Consider the following 20,164-nt stretch of genomic DNA (forward strand, 5'->3'; position numbering starts at 1 on the left):
CCTTTATAGTAAATTTAGAGTTGCGTGTGGGCAGGGGGTAAGCTGGCCAGGCTCACCCCTTCCCCCCAGGCAATATATGGTTCTCCAATTGCCCCTTTTGTCCGAGTGATGCTGCTTGCGATAACATACTACAATAGGCGTCCTTGCGCAATGCCTCCCTGTTCCCCCCTAAAGGCAATATAGTGTGCTGTATACCAACCCCCCCCTATCTCCCGAAACCAAGATAAGCATCCTGCATGCCGATCTAATGGCCCAGATGAGCATCCTGGCTTCTCTTTATGAGCCCAAGTTATTTATGGCAAAATTAGGTTTTACAGGGGATCGGTAAATAACTTGTTCGTGCAGTTTAGTAACATTCGGGGTGAATCATGGACGATTGATCTGAATTTCAGGACGATCAGTCCACACGTGATCGGAATTAATCCACAATTACAACTTTCCAGAATATTATAGTAAAGTTAATTCCATGTCACGTGGGTGACGTAATCGTCCGCGAATTCATCCTAATACAGATACTAAGTTACATAAAGAGCTACTCTAACACTATTGTATGAAATCTTGTGTCGTTTTCTGCTCTATGGGGATCAGGTCTGACTGAGAATGTAAATGATCTGTTATCAAGAAGTCCTGGAATGAAGAAGTGGGCTCACATCGAGACAGTCAGACCTCCATCATGTGGGCTATGGCTGTATTTGCATCCCAGAAGCAAAGATCTCTAATTTAACCCTAACCCCTAGCCCCTAAACCAAACCCCTAGCCCCTAAACCTAACCCCTAACCCATAAACCAAACCCCTAACCCCTCCTAATAACCAGAAAAGGCCAAATGTGCCGAGTTGAGGTTTAGTGGTAGATCTACATGGACCATAAGCAGTGGCTGCTCGCAAATTCCGAGAGGGAACCTGGGTTGTCAGTAGGCCAAACCCATGAGGAGTTTCGTCATACCAGATGTAATATAAGTACAGGGGGCAGGAGCCAGAGGGACACATGCTTAACGGCAGTGACTAAAGAAGTGTGGAAAGAGCAGGAGAGGGAGAGAATGCCTGTGGAGATGGGTACTCAGACTGAAAGGGACGCTCTCAACAAAGCCCTGCTTCCACTGGACACTCAAGAGACCCTGGACCCAAAAGGGTAAGTTAACAGAATTAGAGTTTGAAGATATTTCAGATTTAGGGATAAACGTAGCTGATAGGTCTCATATAGTTACAATTTTTCACTTTCAAAACTCCAGCAATTGGTCTCTTCAGTTCCTGAACTTTTACAGAATGTTATTAAAAGAAGAGGTGATGCAACACAGTGGTAAACAGGCCCCTGTCCCAAATATTAAGAAATGTGTTGCTGGCATCAAATTCAAATTGAGCATATATTTATCTTAAAACAATAACATTTCTCAGTTTCAGCATTTGATATGTTGTCTTTCTTGTACTTTAAATATTAAATATGGGTTTATATGATTTGTAAATCATTGGATCCAGATTTTTTTTCGTTGTACGGTGTCCCAGCGTTTTTGGAAATGAGGTTGTTTGTGGTTGATCTGTTCAGTTGCAGCTCCTTGCTTTGGTTTTTGCAGGATCAGCCTGATTGCATTAGCAAGCAGGTGTACATAATATACTGACCACTGAGTGAGTATGAAATGTCGGCATGTTATCTCCTCAGAATCATCATTCATCTGGCTTCTCCCAAACAGGTCTCCTGCTTCCTCGCTTCCTAGTGCCACTGGACCTCAGGCAAAGGCACAGAAGTGTGTTGGCATCAGAAACTGGTTAACTGATGAGTTTCTGCATGACACACTACATAGGCAGGCTCAGAAGGTAATGTGGAAAAACAACCTGCCGGCTCATAGCAAAACAGCCTTCAAATCCATCCGTCCATTTTCTGTAATCGCTTATCCTAGTCAGGATCACAGGGGGTCCAGAGCCTATAGTTACAAGGCAGGGAACAACCCAGGATGGGGCACCAACCCATCACAGGGCACAGGTACACACCATTTACTCACACACCACCTGCTTACACACCATTTACTCACACACCACCTGCTTACACACCATTCACTCACACACCATCTGCTTACACACCATTCACTCACACACCACCTGCTTACACACCATTCACTCACATATGTACACCTATGGGCAACTTGGTAACTCCAATTAACTTCAGCATGTCATTGGTCTGGGGGTGGAACCAGAGTACCCTGAGTAAATCCCATGACAACATGGGGAGAACATGCAAACTCCACACATGAAGCCATGGGCGAAACTCAAACCCTGGTCTCATAGGTGAGAGGCAACAGTCTACTAATCACTGCACCACCCCAGTCTTCAAGGAGCAATTTTGTGAAATACCCAGTTTTATAAATCGGTGGAGCTAGGCCCTGTCCCATTGCCTCCCTGTCCCATTATCTCCATGTCCCATTGTCTCTGTTTCTCTGTCCTTCTCCTTTATCTCTGTTGCTTTTATCTTTGTCTGTTGCCATCTCTCTCTCTCTGTTCCTGTCTATCTGTCCCTCATTCATTTTATCTGTCTCTGTTTCTCTGATCCTTTTTCACTTTATCTCGGTAACTGTCACCATTTGTCTCTCATCTCTGTTTCCATTTCCCTGTATCACTCTCTTTCTGTGTCTCTGCCCCTCTCTCTATCTCTTTTGCTGTTTCTATCTCTCTATTTCTCTGTCCAATATCTGTATGTTTCTGTTTCTGTCTTTCTGTCCCTCTTTCGCTTTATCACGGTGTCTGTTACCCTATCTCTCTCATCTCTCCATTTCCGTTTCCCTGTATCGCTCTTTCTGTCTCTCTGCCCCTCTTTCTGTGTGTCTCTTTCACTGTTTCCATCTCTCTCTCTCTCTCTCTCTCTCTCTCTTTCTCTGTCATTGTCTCTCTGCCTCTGTGTCTCAGTTTCCATCTCTCTCTCTCTCTTCATTTAGGGAAAGTCCTGCAACGGGGAACACTGTGTGGGTTCCATCATGTTCCCACCCCACCTGAGCTCCAAGCCCCCTGAGCTTGAAGGCAGCACACAGAGACTCCTAGAACAGGCCATGGACTTCATCAACCAGTACTACACGGCCATCGGGAGGTGAGACCCTAAAGGGTAGAATGTGAGGGTGGTGGAGAAAGAGGGTTGTGTTAGCTGTGATGTCGGAAGGAGTTTGACATTGGGGGGGGACCATATCTGCCCTGGTGGTGGGTTGGGGGGGTTGCCATGAATATTACAACATCACAATGAGACATACACAATAGTCACATTGTTAAAGAATGCCATGTATGAAAGGTTTGAAAATAATTTTAAAATAAATATGATAATTTTAAATTAATGCTGTTTAGGGTGCAGTTTCACAACTAAACACGAGTTAACAAAAAAAAAAAGATCCATTTGATAAAATGATTTTGTCTGATATAGGACTACAATCTCCCTTAATTATATGCAACATTCTCACACTCTGTATGTAAACATATTGGCCTCGGTAGCGCACAGATTAATAAGGACAGATAAGTTACATGGTCTTAATTAGTCTTATCTATTTCACCTGCATCATGACAGAAACAGGTTAAATATCAAAAGGGAAGCGGGGGGTCTGTTGATATTGGGGGGGGGGGTTCCCCCTGTTTCCGATGCTACTGAGTGCTAGCTAGTGTCAGTACGTATGTGAGAGAGTGTCTTCATTTTTAAGAGTAAGTATGTGTTACTTTGTGTGTGTGAGAAAGTATGTCTACATGTATATGTGTGTTTTTGGTGAAATAAAGAGATAGCATGCTTTAGGGATAGTGTGTGTGTGTGTGTGTGTGTGTGTGTGTGTGTGTGTGTGTGTGTGTGTGTGTGTGTGTGTGTGTGTGTGTGTGTGTGTGTGTGTGTGTGTGTGTGTGTAAGTGTAAGTGAGTATGTTTGTGCGCCACCCCAGGGCCCACATGGATGCTCATTTCCAGCGCTTGTCCGCTGTGCGGCATGAGATCGAATCCACGGGAACCTACCAACTGCATAAGACAGAGCTGATCTTCGGGGCCAAGCAGGCATGGAGAAACGCGGCACGCTGTGTGGGTCGGATCCAGTGGTCCAAGCTGCAGGTGAGGGGTGAGGAGATGGGTCTTTGGTAAAGAGATGGTTGGCTCAGTGCTTCAGGATGTGCTTTGGTAACCAGCTTACTGACTCACGTCCCTAGGGAAGCCCCTAGGTGTGTTTTTATGACAGTAGTGACTGACTGGAACCACCATGCTCCACCTCCACAGAACATGCTGCTGGCCAGTTGGCATTGATCATCTCCAGTGGATGTTCCTGAAGCTCCCCAGCCTAGACCTTTGTGTCTGCTGATTTCTCACTAGGCCAGTGTCCTGCTTAGTCAGGAGTATAACCTGTATGTCCTGTATTTTCCCTGTGTTGTGTTACTGTCAGGAGTATAATCCATATACCCTGTATTTTCCCTGTGCTGCGTTACTATCAGGAGTATAATCCATATACCCTGTATTTTCCCTGTGCTGCGTTACTATCAGGAGTATAAGCCGTATGCCCTGTATTTTCCCTGTGCTGTGTTACTGTCAGGAGTATAATCCATATACCCTGTATTTTCCCTGTGCTGCGTTACTATCAGGAGTATAATCCATATACCCTGTATTTTCCCTGTGCTGCGTTACTATCAGGAGTATAATCCGGATACCCTGTATTTTCCCTGTGCTGCGTTACTATCAGGAGTATAAGCCGTATGCCCTGTATTTTCCCTGTGCTGTGTTACTGTCAGGAGTATAACCCATATGCCCTGTATTTTCCCTGTGCTGCGTTACTGTCAGAAGTATAATCCGGATACCCTGTATTTTCCCTGTGCTGTGTTACTGTCAGGAGTATAATCCGGATACCCTGTATTTTCCCTGTGCTGCGTTACTATCAGGAGTATAAGCCGTATGCCCTGTATTTTCCCTGTGCTGTGTTACTGTCAGGAGTATAAGCCGTATGCCCTGTATTTTCCCTGTGCTGTGTTACTGTCAGGAGTATAACCCATATGCCCTGTATTTTCCCTGTGCTGTGTTACTGTCAGGAGTATAATCCGGATACCCTGTATTTTCCCTGTGCTGCGTTACTATCAGGAGTATAAGCCGTATGCCCTGTATTTTCCCTGTGCTGTGTTACTGTCAGGAGTATAACCCATATGCCCTGTATTTTCCCTGTGCTGTGTTACTGTCAGGAGTATAACCCGTATGCCCTGTATTTTCCCTGACTAAAGATGTTTGATGCCCGGGACTGCAGCTCTGTAAATGAGATGTTCTCTCACATCTGCAACCATATGATTTATGCTACAAACAAAGGCAACATCAGGTAAGAGAGTGACGCCTTCTCGTGCATGTGACTCTGTCCAGAGTATAGTCCATGAGTGGTTACTGCATATGAATACTACATCCTAAGGTCCAGGAGTACTACTTTCCAAGAGTAATGAATAACTGATTCTTCCAAACAATTACAAACAAGCAATCCACAGGTGACAAACTCCAGTCTGCTCTTCATAAACCCTGCAGATTCTGCAACTTTATTAATGTGTAAATTATTTTCGTGTATATCTGAAACAGTGTGACTTAGTATGTAGTCCTGTTGCCTCCCATGTTCAGCGGTGAGTTTCAAAGGCTGTGTCTGCTCAGGTGAGTTTCAAAGGCTGTGTCTGCCCTGAGTGCTGCACAGGCTTCCTGGGGGAATCAGGGTTAGCCTTGCAGTACTCAGACAGGCAGCTAGATGAATTAGCATCTCTAAATTGCCTTCAGGGTGCTTATGCATGTATGTGCTACATGGCATCTATCTGGGCTGTTCTGCTGTGTTCCCAGTACTGCCTGTGACCCTGTACTCGATGGTTGGGAGATGCGTTGATATGTGCAATGGATGGATAAACCCAGTGAATATTTTGGAGTAGCATAACCACAAAAGACGTATCCTTCAAATGCAGGTCTGCCATCACGGTGTTCCCACAGAGGACACAGGGAGCGGAGGACTTCCGCGTGTGGAACTCCCAGCTAATCCGCTACGCAGGGTACATGCAGCCGGATGGCTCTGTGGTCGGGGACCCCGCCAACGTGGAACTCACACAGGTCAGCCGTCCTCCTGCCTCCATGAAATCCCTCCCACGTGTCATGCTATGCTGCTCTTCTCTGGCTTGCTTTCCCAATGTAATTGCAATGAATAATAACTGTTAGCTGATTGTAACACTAAATATAATTTGTAAAGTTTTTCATGGTCAGGCCCTGGGTTGCTTACATGATGAACTCTCCGCACCGTCCTGTCTGCTCGTGATGAGCGAGCTTTTGGATTTTCAGCTCCAACCTTGTGGAATGCATTGCCACTGTCTCTGAGAAGTGTGGACAGTGTGGAGTGTTATAAAAAACCACATAAGACATTTTTGTTCAGACAAGCTTTTAATGGAAAGTAGGCGTATTTGCTCTGTTGTTACTCTTTTTATTATGCTGCCTGATTTATCTAGCCAGCTATATGCCAATTGGAGGGGTGACTGGAGGCATTGTGCTCAGGCAGTTGCTTATTGTCTCTACGTTTTGGTTTGTTTTCTCATTTGTGCGTCTGATTTAATGCCTCTTGTATGCATGTATGTGTGTATGTGTATATATATATGTATATGCAGACGGTTCTCTACTTACAAACTTTCAACTTACGAACTTCAGACAAAGAGGACTGTAAGTCCAAATTATGTTTCTTGGGCTCCCATTTCCTGTCAGCAACATCAAATTTTGTTCTGCACACCAATTCCACCTGGTACGACTTCTGGCCGCTACTCCCGCCGCGTAGAAGCATAGCCTGGGACTCCCAGCATCCTAGTTCTTTGTAAGACGTGCTCTCTTGAGATCAAAGTTTACGTTTTTCTTGTGAAATATTCTGTACATACATTATTCATTTTTGTTTTATGTATCATTAGTAATGTGTTTTAGGATAAGAAAATATGTATTGACTTTATATCATACTTTCTTATGCATGTAGATTTGCGGACCGTTAAAATGGTGTTGAATAAGGATTAATATTTCAAGTTACAAACGGCCATTCAGAACGTATCTCGTTCTTAAGTAGAGGAGCATCTGTATTAGCAAAGAGATTCACTATTTTATATATAAAATACAATATAAATTTTTCTTAATTAGTTTAGTTTTTAGATTTTCCTTTTTACTTTACTTGAAGGGACTCTAACTTGTATATTAATTAACCACAAATTCAGAGTTGCATATTGATCTTGTTTTCGTTCAATAATGAATCGTGACACATCCTTCATCTCAACCAATTCCTATATTTGTTACTATATCTTTATTTGTAAACCTTTGTGAACTACTGAAGACACTACTGAAAGAACAAGTAATGAATTACACAATTTGTACTTCAGTAGTTACTACTAAGTATTTGTGCCCCCTGAAGTAAAGTGTTACTGGTTTCCTTACCTTAAGGTGACAGTGCAGCACAGCTTAAAGAAAAACATTCTCGCCCAGATAACCTGAGCTTTTGCACGACTGCCAACCAGTACAACTGCGTAAATTACTTATGCAGCTCTGCTTGCTGTTGCACTGCTTTTATTTACACGTTATTTGCAGCTATAACTGCACATCTGTACCCCATGACATCGGTACCCTCCCACTGCTAGATTGCTGCATGTAAACTTTTATTTTTTCCCTATGTGACTCTTTTGTTTTCTTTTGATACGTTGTATACACATCTTTTTAAAACTTATATGTAAATTCCTTGTTTTTTTATCCCATGCTTTGCTTTATTTTTTAGTTTACCTCAGGTTATCTAACCCTGTCTAACGCTGCTATGTTTGTATCCCACTGTTGCGTTTTATCTTATGGAGTCTCGTAAAATAACATTTCACTGCAGGTCATGCTATATATGTTTGGTAGGAATGTGACAAATAAAATTTGAATTTCATTTAAAAACCTGAATAGCCTGAATAGCAAATCTCTTTGCTACATTTCCCTCACAGATTTGCATTCAGATGGGCTGGACACCCCTAGGGGGGCGTTTTGACGTCCTGCCTCTCATCCTTCAGGCCCGGGGAGAGCCCCCACAGATGTTCCCGTTGCCTCCTGAGCTGGTCCTGGAAGTTGCCATCACACACCCGATGTGAGTGACCCCCCCCATCCAGAGCCCCACCTCATTTTGCTAATTTTGCTTTCCTGTTGGCCTTATTGTTCTGTCAGCCAGTCCATTTTCCAGAAAGCAGGCTCACAGGAAGCATAGGACATGAGGTTGGGGACGACCCAGACAGCATAGGAAATGAGGACGGGGACATCCCAGACAGCATAGGACATGAGGACGGGGACACCCCAGACAGCATAGGACATGAGGACGGGGACGACCCAGACAGCATAGGACATGAGGACGGGGACACCCCAGACAGCATAGGACATGAGGACGGGGACGACCCAGACAGCATAGGACATGAGGACGGGGACGACCCAGACAGCATAGGACATGAGGACGGGGACACCCCAGACAGCATAGGACATGAGGACGGGGACACCCCAGACAGCATAGGACATGAGGACGGGGACACCCCAGAGAGGATGCCGGCCCACCACAGGGGACATGCACTCTGTCCTGTGTTTGTATTCTTTCTGTGGGTGCTCATGTTTCTTTTCTGTCCTCTTCTGTGTGTGTGTGTGTGTGTGTGTGTGTCCACGGACCCACATGACCAAGGCTGCCATGGTTCTCGGACCTGGGCCTCCGCTGGTATGGCCTCCCCGCCGTGGCCAACATGATGCTGGAGGTGGGGGGGCTGGAATTCACAGCCGTGCCGTTCAACGGCTGGTACATGGGAACGGAGATCGGAACACGCAACTTCTGCGATCCCTGCAGATATAACCTGCTGGAGGTGAGTCTCAGTTAAACTGAAATTAAAACAACAAACCATGAAAGTAACTAAAATAAAATAAAAAGGAGTAGAAACAAAACTTTGTGATTTTTATTTTTAACTTCTACTTTTGAGTTTAAAAGCCTGCCTTTAGGCAACCAGCTAGCAGACATCCCATCCATGACGGTGAGTGTAGCCTAGGATACGCGGCTCAGACAGCATTATGTTTGCACTCATGAGTCTTAACAGTGTTTCAGGCGAAAAAATTAGGGATGGGCAATGCTACTTACAATGACAAAAAATGAAAAGTCAAAAATTAATAAAACTAAACTGAAACAAAACTGAAATGAAAACAATTGAAATATTGTAGTATAATAAAAATAATTGAACTAAAATGGAACTAAAACTTCCTTGCTTGGAGGGTAACTTGTTACTTACTGTAGGAGCAAAAGACGCATTTGCAGTAAAATGATCCTCTAAGGTGCCTGAATCAAACACTGCAACGTTCTGGTTCCGACGGCAAAGTCTCCAGTGATGCCCTGTGCTGACTTCGCAGGAGGTGGGGCGTCGGATGGGGCTGGATGTCGGCAGGACGTCATCCCTCTGGAAGGACAAAGCTGCCGTGGAGATCAACCTCGCAGTGCTGCACAGCTACCAGGTGACACTGCAGCCACAGATATCATCCATCATCAGTCCATCATCCCACACGTACCTCTTTCTGTCCATCCATACAACTTTTGAACCCTTGTCCAGTTCACGGACACAGGTTTTTGACCCACCATGTCCATATATATGTATTAAAATGGTTGTTTATGTAACCCCCCCCCCTTTTGTTGTATCTACAATCCATCTGCATCAGGACTGAATTACAACTGACCATGCAGTCAGTCTTCACCTGTTGACAATTATTCTTTGAACACAGTTGATCTTGCCTTTGTGCTCCTTGCCTTTGTGCTCCTGACAGAATAGCTGCAGACCCCTAACACACTGCCAGTGTACACTTGACAACCCATGTAAAGTGTGCTTCACGTTTTAAATGCAATTTTCTGTCTGGACCTGCAGCAGGCAAATGTGACGATCATGGACCACCATGCAGCCACAGAGTCATTCATGAAGCACCTGAGTAATGAGTACCACACTCGGGGGGGCTGTCCAGCAGATTGGGTGTGGATTGTGCCCCCCATCTCAGGCAGCCTTACACCTGTTTTCCATCAAGAGATGCTGAACTACGCCCTCACTCCCGCCTTCCTATACCAGGTGCATTTCTTCCAGAATGCTGCAGGCTGGCTGGCTAATGGGCACAGGCCCTGGAGGGATCATTTGTCATGTTTTCATTTCTCAATGTCATTTTAGGTCGACCCCTGGAAGCTTCCCGGCTTCAGTATAACACAAGGCGTTCGGAAAAAGATTAGCTTCAGAAAGGTGGCTGAGTAAGAGACTGATCTCCACCGTTTGTGGTATTTTTATGACTGAGTGTGTTTGTGAGTCTGTGTATTGTGTACACATGTATGTGCCTGTTTCTGTGACTGTGTCTGTCTGTTATTTTTGATAATGTAATTTGTTAATTCGTTCTTATTTATCATTGCATTTGTTTCTGTCCACCCATTGTTAATGATTGTTTTTGTGTCTGCCTGTTGTATATTGTTTGTTTGCCTGTTGTTTCTGACTGTACATGCTCCTTACCTCTCTCTTCTATTTATGATTGTTCGTTCTTGTGTCTGCATGCTGTTTGTGATTGTGGGTGTTTGTGTCTTCTGTTGTTTATGGGTGTGTCTGTCCTTTTACCATAGTGAGTCTTATCAATGCGTCTTTGTATCTTTTGCCATCTTCTGTGCTCCTGCAGAGCAGTGAAGTTCTCTGCTGCGATGATGGTGAAGGCCATGGGTAAGCGGGTGAAGGCCCAGATCCTCTATGCCTCAGAGACAGGACGTTCTCAAAGCTATGCCAACATCCTGAGAGACATCTTCAAGCGGGCCTTTAACCCCCAGGTAAATTGAGAGCCGTCAGCTTAAGACAGCAGTACATATCATGTCTTAATGATATTTAGCAGTTCATTTTAATATGGCCAGGCAGATGGAGGCCCTGAATTGGCAAGGTAGTATATAGAACATGTATATAGTATATAAATGAAAACCTAACAAGTGGGATGGTTGGACTCGCTACCTGTGAGTTTTCCTTGCTATCTGTGAGTTTTCTCCTTCTCCCCTTTTTACCGACAGTAGAGGACCATAAATGCACAAGATACAGTTTTTACTTCCGTGCAATTAAGCATTAAATAATTTTGTATTCCATTTTGTATTTATTGTCTTGCATTTCTCTGGCACGATGGTCACACAAGTAAGAGTTTTATTGTCCAGTTTACACAACAATAAAAGACCTCAAACACTGTTATGCCCAGGTGGTGTGCATGGATGACTATGACGTGGTGAACCTGGCACAAGAGAACCTAGTCCTGGTGGTGACAAGCACATTTGGGAATGGGGACCCCCCAGAGAATGGAGAAGTATGACTGGGGATGTCGGAGAATGGGGGCCCAGTGATGGGTCAGACGGCTGGGCAGGTCTCCAAAACGGCCAATGCACCAAGTGTAGTGTGAGCCACTCACATGCATGCTAATGCACCAAGTGTAGTGTGAGCCTCTCACATGCATGCCCATGCACCGAGTGTAGTGTGAGCCCCTCACATGCATGCTAATGCACCAAGTGTAGTGTGAGCCCCTCACATGCATGCTAATGCACCGAGTGTAGTGTGAGCCCCTCACATGCATGCCCATGCACCGAGTGTAGTGTGAGCCCCTCACATGCATGCTAATGCACCGAGTGTAGTGTGAGCCCCTCACATGCATGCCCATGCACCGAGTATAGTGTGAGCCCCTCAAATGCATGCTACTGCACCGAGTGTAGTGTGAGCCCCTCACATGCATGCCCATGCACCGAGTGTAGTGTGAGCCCCTCACATGCATGCCCATGCACCGAGTGTAGTGTGAGCCCCTCACATGCATGCCCATGCACCGAGTGTAGTGTGAGCCCCTCACATGCATGCTACTACACCGAGTGTAGTGTGAGCCCCTCACATGCATGCCCATGCACCGAGTGTAGTGTGAGACCCTCACATGCATGCCCATGCACCGAGTGTAGTGTGAGACTCTCACATGCATGCCCATGCACCGAGTGTAGTGTGAGACTCTCACATGCATATCTTTTACACGCAGAAACTTGCTAAGGCACTGATGGAGATGATGCACCCTGCACTGGAGCAACAGCACCACAAGAGGTCAGTGTCTTCTTGCAAAAGCATGCCCAATGGCCATTAAGAACATTGTAGTTGAATAAACATTTTATAATGTGAGAGGTTTTCTCTGATAACTCACCAGAATTTCATTAGCATCAAAGATCCAGAGTACTTCTCTTATTATTGATTGTCATTTAACATACTGTCCACTGAAGGAGCTACAAGATCCGCTACAACAGCTTACCCAAGATGGATGACAATCCTGTCAGGCTGAAGAGACCCCCAAGTGCGCCCAGTATGACAGACAGTGTTGGCCCACTAGGAACTCTCAGGTATTCCAGTTTGGGGGGACATGTTTGTGGCTTCAGGTTATGAATCACATGATGTAGGATAAAAGTAAGGTCTCACATGAGGTTTTGGCTTTGGTTTGTGGCTTCTGTCTGTTCTGTTAATGGGTTTTATCAGTTTTTACATCCTAGTTAGATTTTATACACATGCTGTGTTCTGCTTGTATTCCCTGTGCCCTCTGTGATCCATGGTTTCATACATTCACTCTATGTATGATGTGATTCCGGCAGGTTCTCTGTGTTTGGTCTGGGCTCACGGGCCTACCAACACTTCTGTGCCTTTGCTCATGCTGTGGACACGTGTCTAGAGGAGCTGGGTGGGGAGCGAATCCTGGAGATGGGCGTGGGTGATGAGCTGAGCAGCCAGGAGGAGGCTTTCCGGACCTGGGCCAAGGATGTCTTCAAGGTGGGTCAGCCTCAGAGAGTAGTCCCAGGCAGCTAAACACCGAATTGATCTGCGTTTGCAGGGAAGAGAGGGAGTGTCATGTCCCAGACCTTATAAGGATAAAACATTATGTCCAAAATTTGGCATTTTTCTGAACTAAGGAATGATAAATTTATGAATTTGTAAATTAACTGTTAAAAAGTAAATGACTGGCGGATACATTTAATTTGTTTATAGTATGTAACTGATGTGACCATTACAGATCAGTCTAGTCACAGAATTAATTTGTACCATTAAATAAAAAATTTTGCACACTATAGAATTCAGGACCAGAATGAGAAACTGTTACAAAGCACTTGCTGCATGATGTAGCACAGCATGGAATTGACCTGAGCGCACAGGTTAATGCCCAGGGCCCAGTTGTTCAAAAGTAATCCAATGGGATTTCAGATAACGGATTGTATTGAATCTTGAAAATGGGTTGTTCAAAGGGAAAAGAGGGATTCTGAAATCAGATCAGATCACCTAATTGAATCTCAGCTTTTTAGTAAGAAATAAGACATGAAGCCTTTCGGTATAAGTCAGGGGGAAAAGAATCCTTGTGAGATATCTGTACTCAAACAAAATCTCCAAGCTCAAAACAAAAAGTTCTACTTATATTTTAACGAAAATAACAATAATTACTATTATTCAATTCACCAGTCAGAAGTAATACAATTAATACAATCTTACAATTGCATCCCTGAGCACATGTCTAGTCTGTCTCATTTTGAGAGAACATTGGAGGTTGCTCTAGTTTATTGTGGTGTTTTATGTTTGTTCAAATTAAAACACATAATGGCTATTTGTGGCCACTGGTATTTTAGGTCTAACTATTGTTCTTGACATAGCCAGTAGGCTACATTGTTGGTTCTATTTAATGCACTAGTAAACCGAATTTGGTAATCCTGAAAATGCTGTATTTGGATAACAGTGATCCAATTCAGTGTTGCTTTGAAAAACCGGCATAAAAGTAAAATGGATTACCAAATCCTGGATAGCAAAACAAGAGATTTCAAAATCTGGATTACTTTGATCTGGATGAAATTGTTTGAACAACTGGGCCCTGGTCAGCATTTGGATAAGCACCGGGATAATCACCGGGATAAGCACCAGGATAAGCACCAGAATAGGCACCAGGATAAGTACCAGGATAGGCACCAGGATAAGTACCAGGATAGGCACCAGGATAAGCACCAGGATAGGCACCAGGATAAGCACCGGGAGAAGCGCCGGGATAAGCACCAGGATAAGCACCAGGATAGGCACCAGGATAAGCACCAGGATAGGCACCAGGATAAGCACCGGGATAGGCAGCGGGATAAGCACCAGGATAGGCACCAGGATAGACACCAGGAGAAGCGCCGGGATAAGCACCAGGATAGGTACCAGGATAGGCACCAGGATAAGCACCAGGATAGACACCGGGAGAAGCAGCGGGATAAGCAACAGGATAAGCGCCGGGATAAGCACCAGGTACTCAGATTGGCGTTCATGTCATTTGGCGGCATCCAGGTGGCCTGTGACACTTTCTGCATCGCTGATGACTCTCAGCTGGATAAGGAGGATGACATCTTTTCCTGCCAATGGGAGGCTGACACGTATCGGGTTTCTGTTACGTCTACTCACACTGATGTCTCAACAGGTAATTCTGCTCATATTTGCTAACATGTCTGTGGAAAAAAATATAATGGAATGATAAATATTCATGTAGTCCACATAGCTCCTCGTTCATGCATCACTGAGGTGCACTGATCTTCATAAATTTTGAAGAATGTTTCATATTTCTCAGCCTTGTCAAAGCTTCACAAGAAGCAGGTGTCAGTGGCAACAATCATCTCCACACAGAACCTGCAGAGTGAGCAGTCCAGGTGTGTGCTCCTGTGATGCTTAACCCTAAGCCTAAGCCTAACCGTAAACCTAACCATAACCCTAAGCCTAATCCTCCCTTCACTTTGAGGGTCCATGGTGTGTCATAGTGGTGAATTCACAATATTCTCATACCAGACATAACTTATTCAGGGACTGATCATGTGATTAACTGGTTGACTGATTATCTGACTTATTTATTGATGATAAATTGATGAGTTAATTGACATACTGACATACAGTGTGCTGATTCATACCTTCCTCTATACCAGCCGCATCACCCTGCTGGTGAAGTTGAAAACTAATGTGCAGCAGCAGTTGCAATACCAGCCTGGCGACCACCTGGGCATCTACCCCAGCAACCCGTCCTCTCTGGTGCAGGCCGTGTTAGGCCGTATTCCTGACCTGCCTCCCCTCCACCTCAGTGTTGCCACTGAGATACTGAAGGACAGGAATGGTAGGTACACCTCTGGGTTAGGGAGCCTAGCTGATCTCAAACTCCCTCGCTCCTGTCCTGGAGATGTACACATTAGCTTTGGGCTTTTCCCAATGCCAAGATTGCAAAGATCATATTTGTGGTCTTGGCATGATCAGTCTTGCTAACTTGCCTTGCAAGTACAAAGTAGGGATGCAATGGATCATGGGATTATTCTCACTTGGCAAGAATGCAACCAATGCATCCTTGATATTTGGGGTGAGGCAAGAATGACATGTACTTCTGGTCTTAGTATTGAAGAATGCAATGGAAGAAGAATTAAAACAGGTACATGAGAACACACGTACAATCAAGTACGCATACTGAGAAACACCCGTTATGTAGCCCTGAAACATGCAGAGAGAAATTTTATGGATGAATAAATAAACAAAATATAACGTCTAGAAGGAAGTGTGTCTTGTTCATGTACTAAAATGCCTGTCCCACAGGCCACAGTGTGTGGGTCCCAGAGGACAGACTCCCCCCTTGCACCCTCCACCAGGCCCTGTCCAACCTTCTGGACCTCAGCAGCCCCCCCAGCCCACACTTTCTGCAGCTCCTCTCTCAGCAGGCCACTGTAGAAGATGAACGACAGAGACTGTATGTCCTCGGACAGGTAATGAGGAAAAGGAGCGAGTGCTGATCGCATGATGGCAGTAGGGAATCTAAGGGATTTTCAGGGGTTACATGTATGAGGTGGGATGCAGTGTGGATCAGCGGTTACTGACATGATGGCAGTAGGGAATCTAAGGGACTTTCAGTGGTTACATGTATGAGGTGGGATGCAGTGTGGATCCGCGGTTACTGACATGATGGCAGTACGTAATCTAAGGGACTTTCAGGGGTTACATGTATGACATGTATGCAGTGTGGATCAGTGGTGACTGACTGTATATTAGTAATGAAATGTACTTGAGGCTTGTTACATTAGCATGACTCGGTTGTGTTGTGTGTGTGTGTATGTGGAGGGGGGGGTGGAGTACGAAGCCTGGCGCTGGGAGCTCATGCCCACCCTTGAGGAGGTGCTGGAGGAGTTCCCGTCTGTCCGCCTGCCCTGCTCCCTGCTTCTCAGCCAGATGCCTCTGCTGCAGCCCCGCTACTATTCCATCAGCTCCTCCCCACACACCTGTCCAGGCCAAATACACACCACAGTTGCCGTGGTCCAGTACCGCACACAGGGTGAGTGTGGCGACTCGACCATTTCAGAACCACATGAAGAATACTGCAGAACACAGGGCTTCTCCGTGTGTCATCACCATGTCTGATAGCAAAGTCCTGGCATGTTCACATTGTTCATGTGTTCTGACAGTAATGTGCAGCCATTCCCATAATAAGTACATATATTAGCATAGTACCATGTTCTGACAGGTGACCGAGGCCCCCTGCATCTGGGGCTTTGCTCTAATTGGCTTCTCAACATCTCCCCTGGACAGACCGTTCCCTGTTTCATCAGAAGGTAAGGATGGTAGAATATGTCTGGAAGAGCGTCTCTCTGGGGTTTGGTTGGCAGATTCCTCCTTTGTAATGTTGTGAAGCTGTTTTGATGATGCTGTAGCTATTACCAAGTGCATCAGGCAAAAACATCTATTTCTCTATCACCCTGTTTCCCCCTAACAGGGCACCCTCGTTCCATTTGCCCTCGGATGATTCTGTCCCCTGCATCCTAGTGGGACCAGGGACAGGCATTGCCCCGTTCCGAAGCTTTTGGCAACAGAGGCTGTATGAGATTGAGGAGCTAGGTCAGTGGAATCCTGGGAGTCAAAGTTACGAGTAAAACATGGAATATGATACAGGCAAATAAAAAAAATATTAACATTGAAAAACAGTTAAATTAGTGCTAACACACCAGAACCACAATTAGTCAAGGCTAATACAGTATGACCTTGACGGTAAAGAATGACATGCTAAGGTTAAGGTAGAAACGTTTGGCTTTAGAGAAGGATGTAGTGAAGGTTATAATACAATAACCAGACAATGGTGTGCAGCCACCCCTAACAAACCACACTGTGCTCAGGGAGGACTCCGCAGGGATTGACGCTGGTCTTTGGCTGCCGTAATTCCAAGATTGACCACATCTACCGGGAGGAGGTGGAGGATGCCAGGACGAGGGGGGCCTTCAGAGCTGTCCACACGGCTTATTCCAGGGAAAAGGTATAGCAGCAGCCTTCAATGCTATACTCTCAAAAAAAGGGTAGAAATCTGTACATTTCACTGAGGCTGTACCCTTGTAATTGTACCTTTTAAGGTACAGAATTGAAAAGGAACATACCAAAGGTACAAACAGCATTAATGTACCATAAATGGTACAGAAATGTTCCTCAGAGGTATGATTACCTACAGATAAGGGTACAATTGGCAGACCCTTGAGGAAACAGTCCCAGTGTACAGGCTTTAAAAAAATAAATCCATCTTTATTGTTGTCAGAATGTCCAAATTTTGGTGGATTATGGTGAAATAAAATAACTGATAATATTTTAAAATATTGGGGTAAATTGTAATATAATTCATAATCTGAAGTAGTTCCAGTTTCTTGAGGCTTTCATGCATTTACAAAATAACTTTGGGATAACTTTCTTGATAAATGACAAATGACATTCATGTCATAGTCAGAAGTCTAGCTCCCTCTTCACCTGCATCTTCTGGCTGCCCACACCAGGACATGAAGCCTTTGAGCGACACGGCTCCTCCACTGCGCTACGTCCAGCATATTCTCCGGCAGCGAATTGGGCAGGAGCTGTGCCAGACCCTGTGCCGGAACAATGGCCACATTTATGTCTGCGGGGATGTTACCATGGCGACGGATGTCTTGGCAACACTGCAGGACATCCTGATGGAGCGAGAGGGGATGACCAAGGATGAGACAGCAGACTTCCTCACCAATCTGAAGGTTGACTTTTGCAGAACCTGTAGATCTGATAATACACGCTAAATAGAACACTGATAAAGCATGTAACAGTTATTTTTAGGGTTAGGGTTAGGGTTAGATACTTAAATCCAAAGTGATATACAGTTCAGAAGGCAGGGTCAGCAGGTCCTGTATGGATTGGGTTTATGATGATGAAAACCCTTTATTGCTGTTGCTGTTGTTATAGGCCTTGCTCAAGGGCCCGATGGTGAAATCTCTCTGCTGGCCACAGGATTCGAACATGTCACATTCCGATTGTGGATACAGAGTGCTATTCTGCAGAAACCACCAAATAGAAGATTTTTTGTCAGCACAGGATTAGCACTGGCAAACACTGCATCAAACACTGCATCAAAACATAGTTTGTAGGCTGTAGGGAACTTTGTACCAGTCCTCTCACTACTGAGTTGTGGAACCTGAAAGGTGTATGTTGAGGCTGAGCCACAACCAGTGCACCATGGAACCCTTGGAGGCTGGAACTGTAGAGCTAAAAACTGGCCAGATATCATTTCTGGTTCACTGACAACCTGGATGACTTCAGTCACAGCAAACCTGCATGCATAAAATTCTATTATGATATATATGATATATTTATACGTGAACCATAACACTACACAGTCAGCCCTCGTGCATCCATGCTTCGTGATTCGCAAATTCACAGTGAAAATTACATGTAAATGTTTCCTTTACATATTTTATTGAATTGTACCTTGGTTACGTATATGACTTCTGTCAATAAGTTTGCAGTCCCGTTCATTTACTCATTTTACCTTACAGCCAATGCCGTGTTCTATGAATTAGTAGGGTAACATTAGTACTGTACTCTATTTTTACATCAAACATATTTTTTTTTAAGGTAATGTATTAAGCTAACTTTTAAATGAAATTAAAGTGTTTGGGAGCATGACTGGGCTCATATTTAGGGTTTAAACTATAGAAATAAGCACATATTACCATTTTGAGTCACTCTACGAAACATCTGTGAATCCTCATTAACGATGGGTTCTAGAACCTATGGGCGAGGTCTGACTGTATAATACTAATTCATACTGTATGCCTCAAGACCACAGTGTCCATCATTCTCTTACCTTTAAAGAGGTTATTCTTTGTTCAGACCTACTAAACAATCTACTTTTAATTGTTCAGTTTTTATATTCATGCCTTTTGTCTCTGTGCAGGACCAGGGTCGCTACCACGAGGATATTTTTGGGGTTACACTGCACACACATGAGGTTACCTCAGTGCTACGTGGCCAACTTCATCTTCAGGAGGAGAAGGCTTAAAGGAAGCCACTCAAATGAGATCCTTTGGCTCACAAGATCAACTGATTTTCTAGGTTATGTCAAGCTTTGTAGGATTGGGTGGTGGGTAGAAGATGTTGGTCATGAAAACCTGGGGGGCATAGCCTCCAGCTTAAGCCCCCCAGCACTGAAGGAGGGAAGGAGCGTTTACAGTGGATATCTATGATTTTTTAGGGGTTTTAGGGGTTTAACTAGCTACATTCTGGATAAAAGACATATTTCAATAAATCAAACAAACATGTTTTCCTTGGGTCTCTTTGTAATGCTTTATAAATTCTAGATAAATACGGTCTGATAACTCTGTGTTTATAATACTCTCTTTGTTTATGTGTGTGATATACTATACATACTATCATTGCATGCTTAATAAAGGTGTATGTGATATACTATACATACTATTATTAACATAAATCAGAAAATGTTTTTTTATAACAATAAATAGACATGAAACATGCACTGTTTTTCTAGCATTCAGGGGTTCGGGTTTCATGCTTCTCACACCAGGTTATGCGTCTTTGTTCTGTCTCTGTACCAGATACATTCTCTACACTAGATATTTGCAATATACTGTACATTTGCAGGGGTGGCACAGTGGTGTGGTGGTCAGCACTGTCACCTCATACCTCTGGCACCTGGATTCGAGTCTCCACTCGGGTCTGTACATGTGGAGTTTGCATGTTCTCCCCATGTCGTCGTGGGGTTGCCCATAGGTGTATGTTGTATTTGTGTGAGTGGATGGTGTGTGTTAGTGTGCCCTGTGATGGGTTGGCGCACCATCCTGGGTTGTTCCCTGCCTGGTGCC

The 20,164-nt window shown here is 44.5% G+C and overlaps 1 protein-coding gene across 1 annotated transcript; it reads left to right on the plus strand.

Annotated features, from left to right (window-relative positions):
- Positions 1-1,000: 1,000 nt before the first annotated feature.
- On the plus strand, positions 1,001-19,750 carry LOC111851114 (nitric oxide synthase 1-like). Its single transcript, XM_023825672.2, has 26 exons — positions 1,001-1,129; positions 1,686-1,809; positions 2,922-3,070; positions 3,894-4,056; positions 5,205-5,296; positions 5,913-6,054; positions 7,941-8,080; positions 8,657-8,831; positions 9,367-9,468; positions 9,873-10,067; positions 10,164-10,240; positions 10,654-10,798; positions 11,209-11,313; positions 12,022-12,083; positions 12,257-12,373; positions 12,620-12,794; positions 14,328-14,457; positions 14,605-14,683; positions 14,954-15,138; positions 15,606-15,772; positions 16,125-16,335; positions 16,525-16,612; positions 16,774-16,895; positions 17,171-17,307; positions 17,813-18,043; positions 19,240-19,750. The coding sequence occupies exons 1-26, from the start codon at positions 1,038-1,040 to the stop codon at positions 19,342-19,344; spliced, it is 3,510 nt and encodes a 1,169-aa protein (XP_023681440.1). The 5' UTR covers positions 1,001-1,037; the 3' UTR covers positions 19,345-19,750.
- Positions 19,751-20,164: the final 414 nt, after the last annotated feature.

The sequence above is a fragment of the Paramormyrops kingsleyae genome, chromosome 9, assembly GCF_048594095.1.
Source record: "Paramormyrops kingsleyae isolate MSU_618 chromosome 9, PKINGS_0.4, whole genome shotgun sequence".
Taxonomy (NCBI): Eukaryota; Metazoa; Chordata; class Actinopteri; order Osteoglossiformes; family Mormyridae; genus Paramormyrops; species Paramormyrops kingsleyae.

Excerpts from the sequence above, each read along its gene's own strand:
- LOC111851114 (XM_023825672.2), top strand. The coding sequence starts at position 1,038 with ATGCCTGTGGAGATGGGTACTCAGACTGAAAGGGACGCTCTCAACAAA. Across the intron at positions 8,832-9,366 it reads GCAGATATAACCTGCTGGAG|GAGGTGGGGCGTCGGATGGG; the intron begins GTGAGTCTCAGT and ends CTGACTTCGCAG. Across the intron at positions 11,314-12,021 it reads ACCCCCCAGAGAATGGAGAA|AAACTTGCTAAGGCACTGAT; the intron begins GTATGACTGGGG and ends TTTTACACGCAG.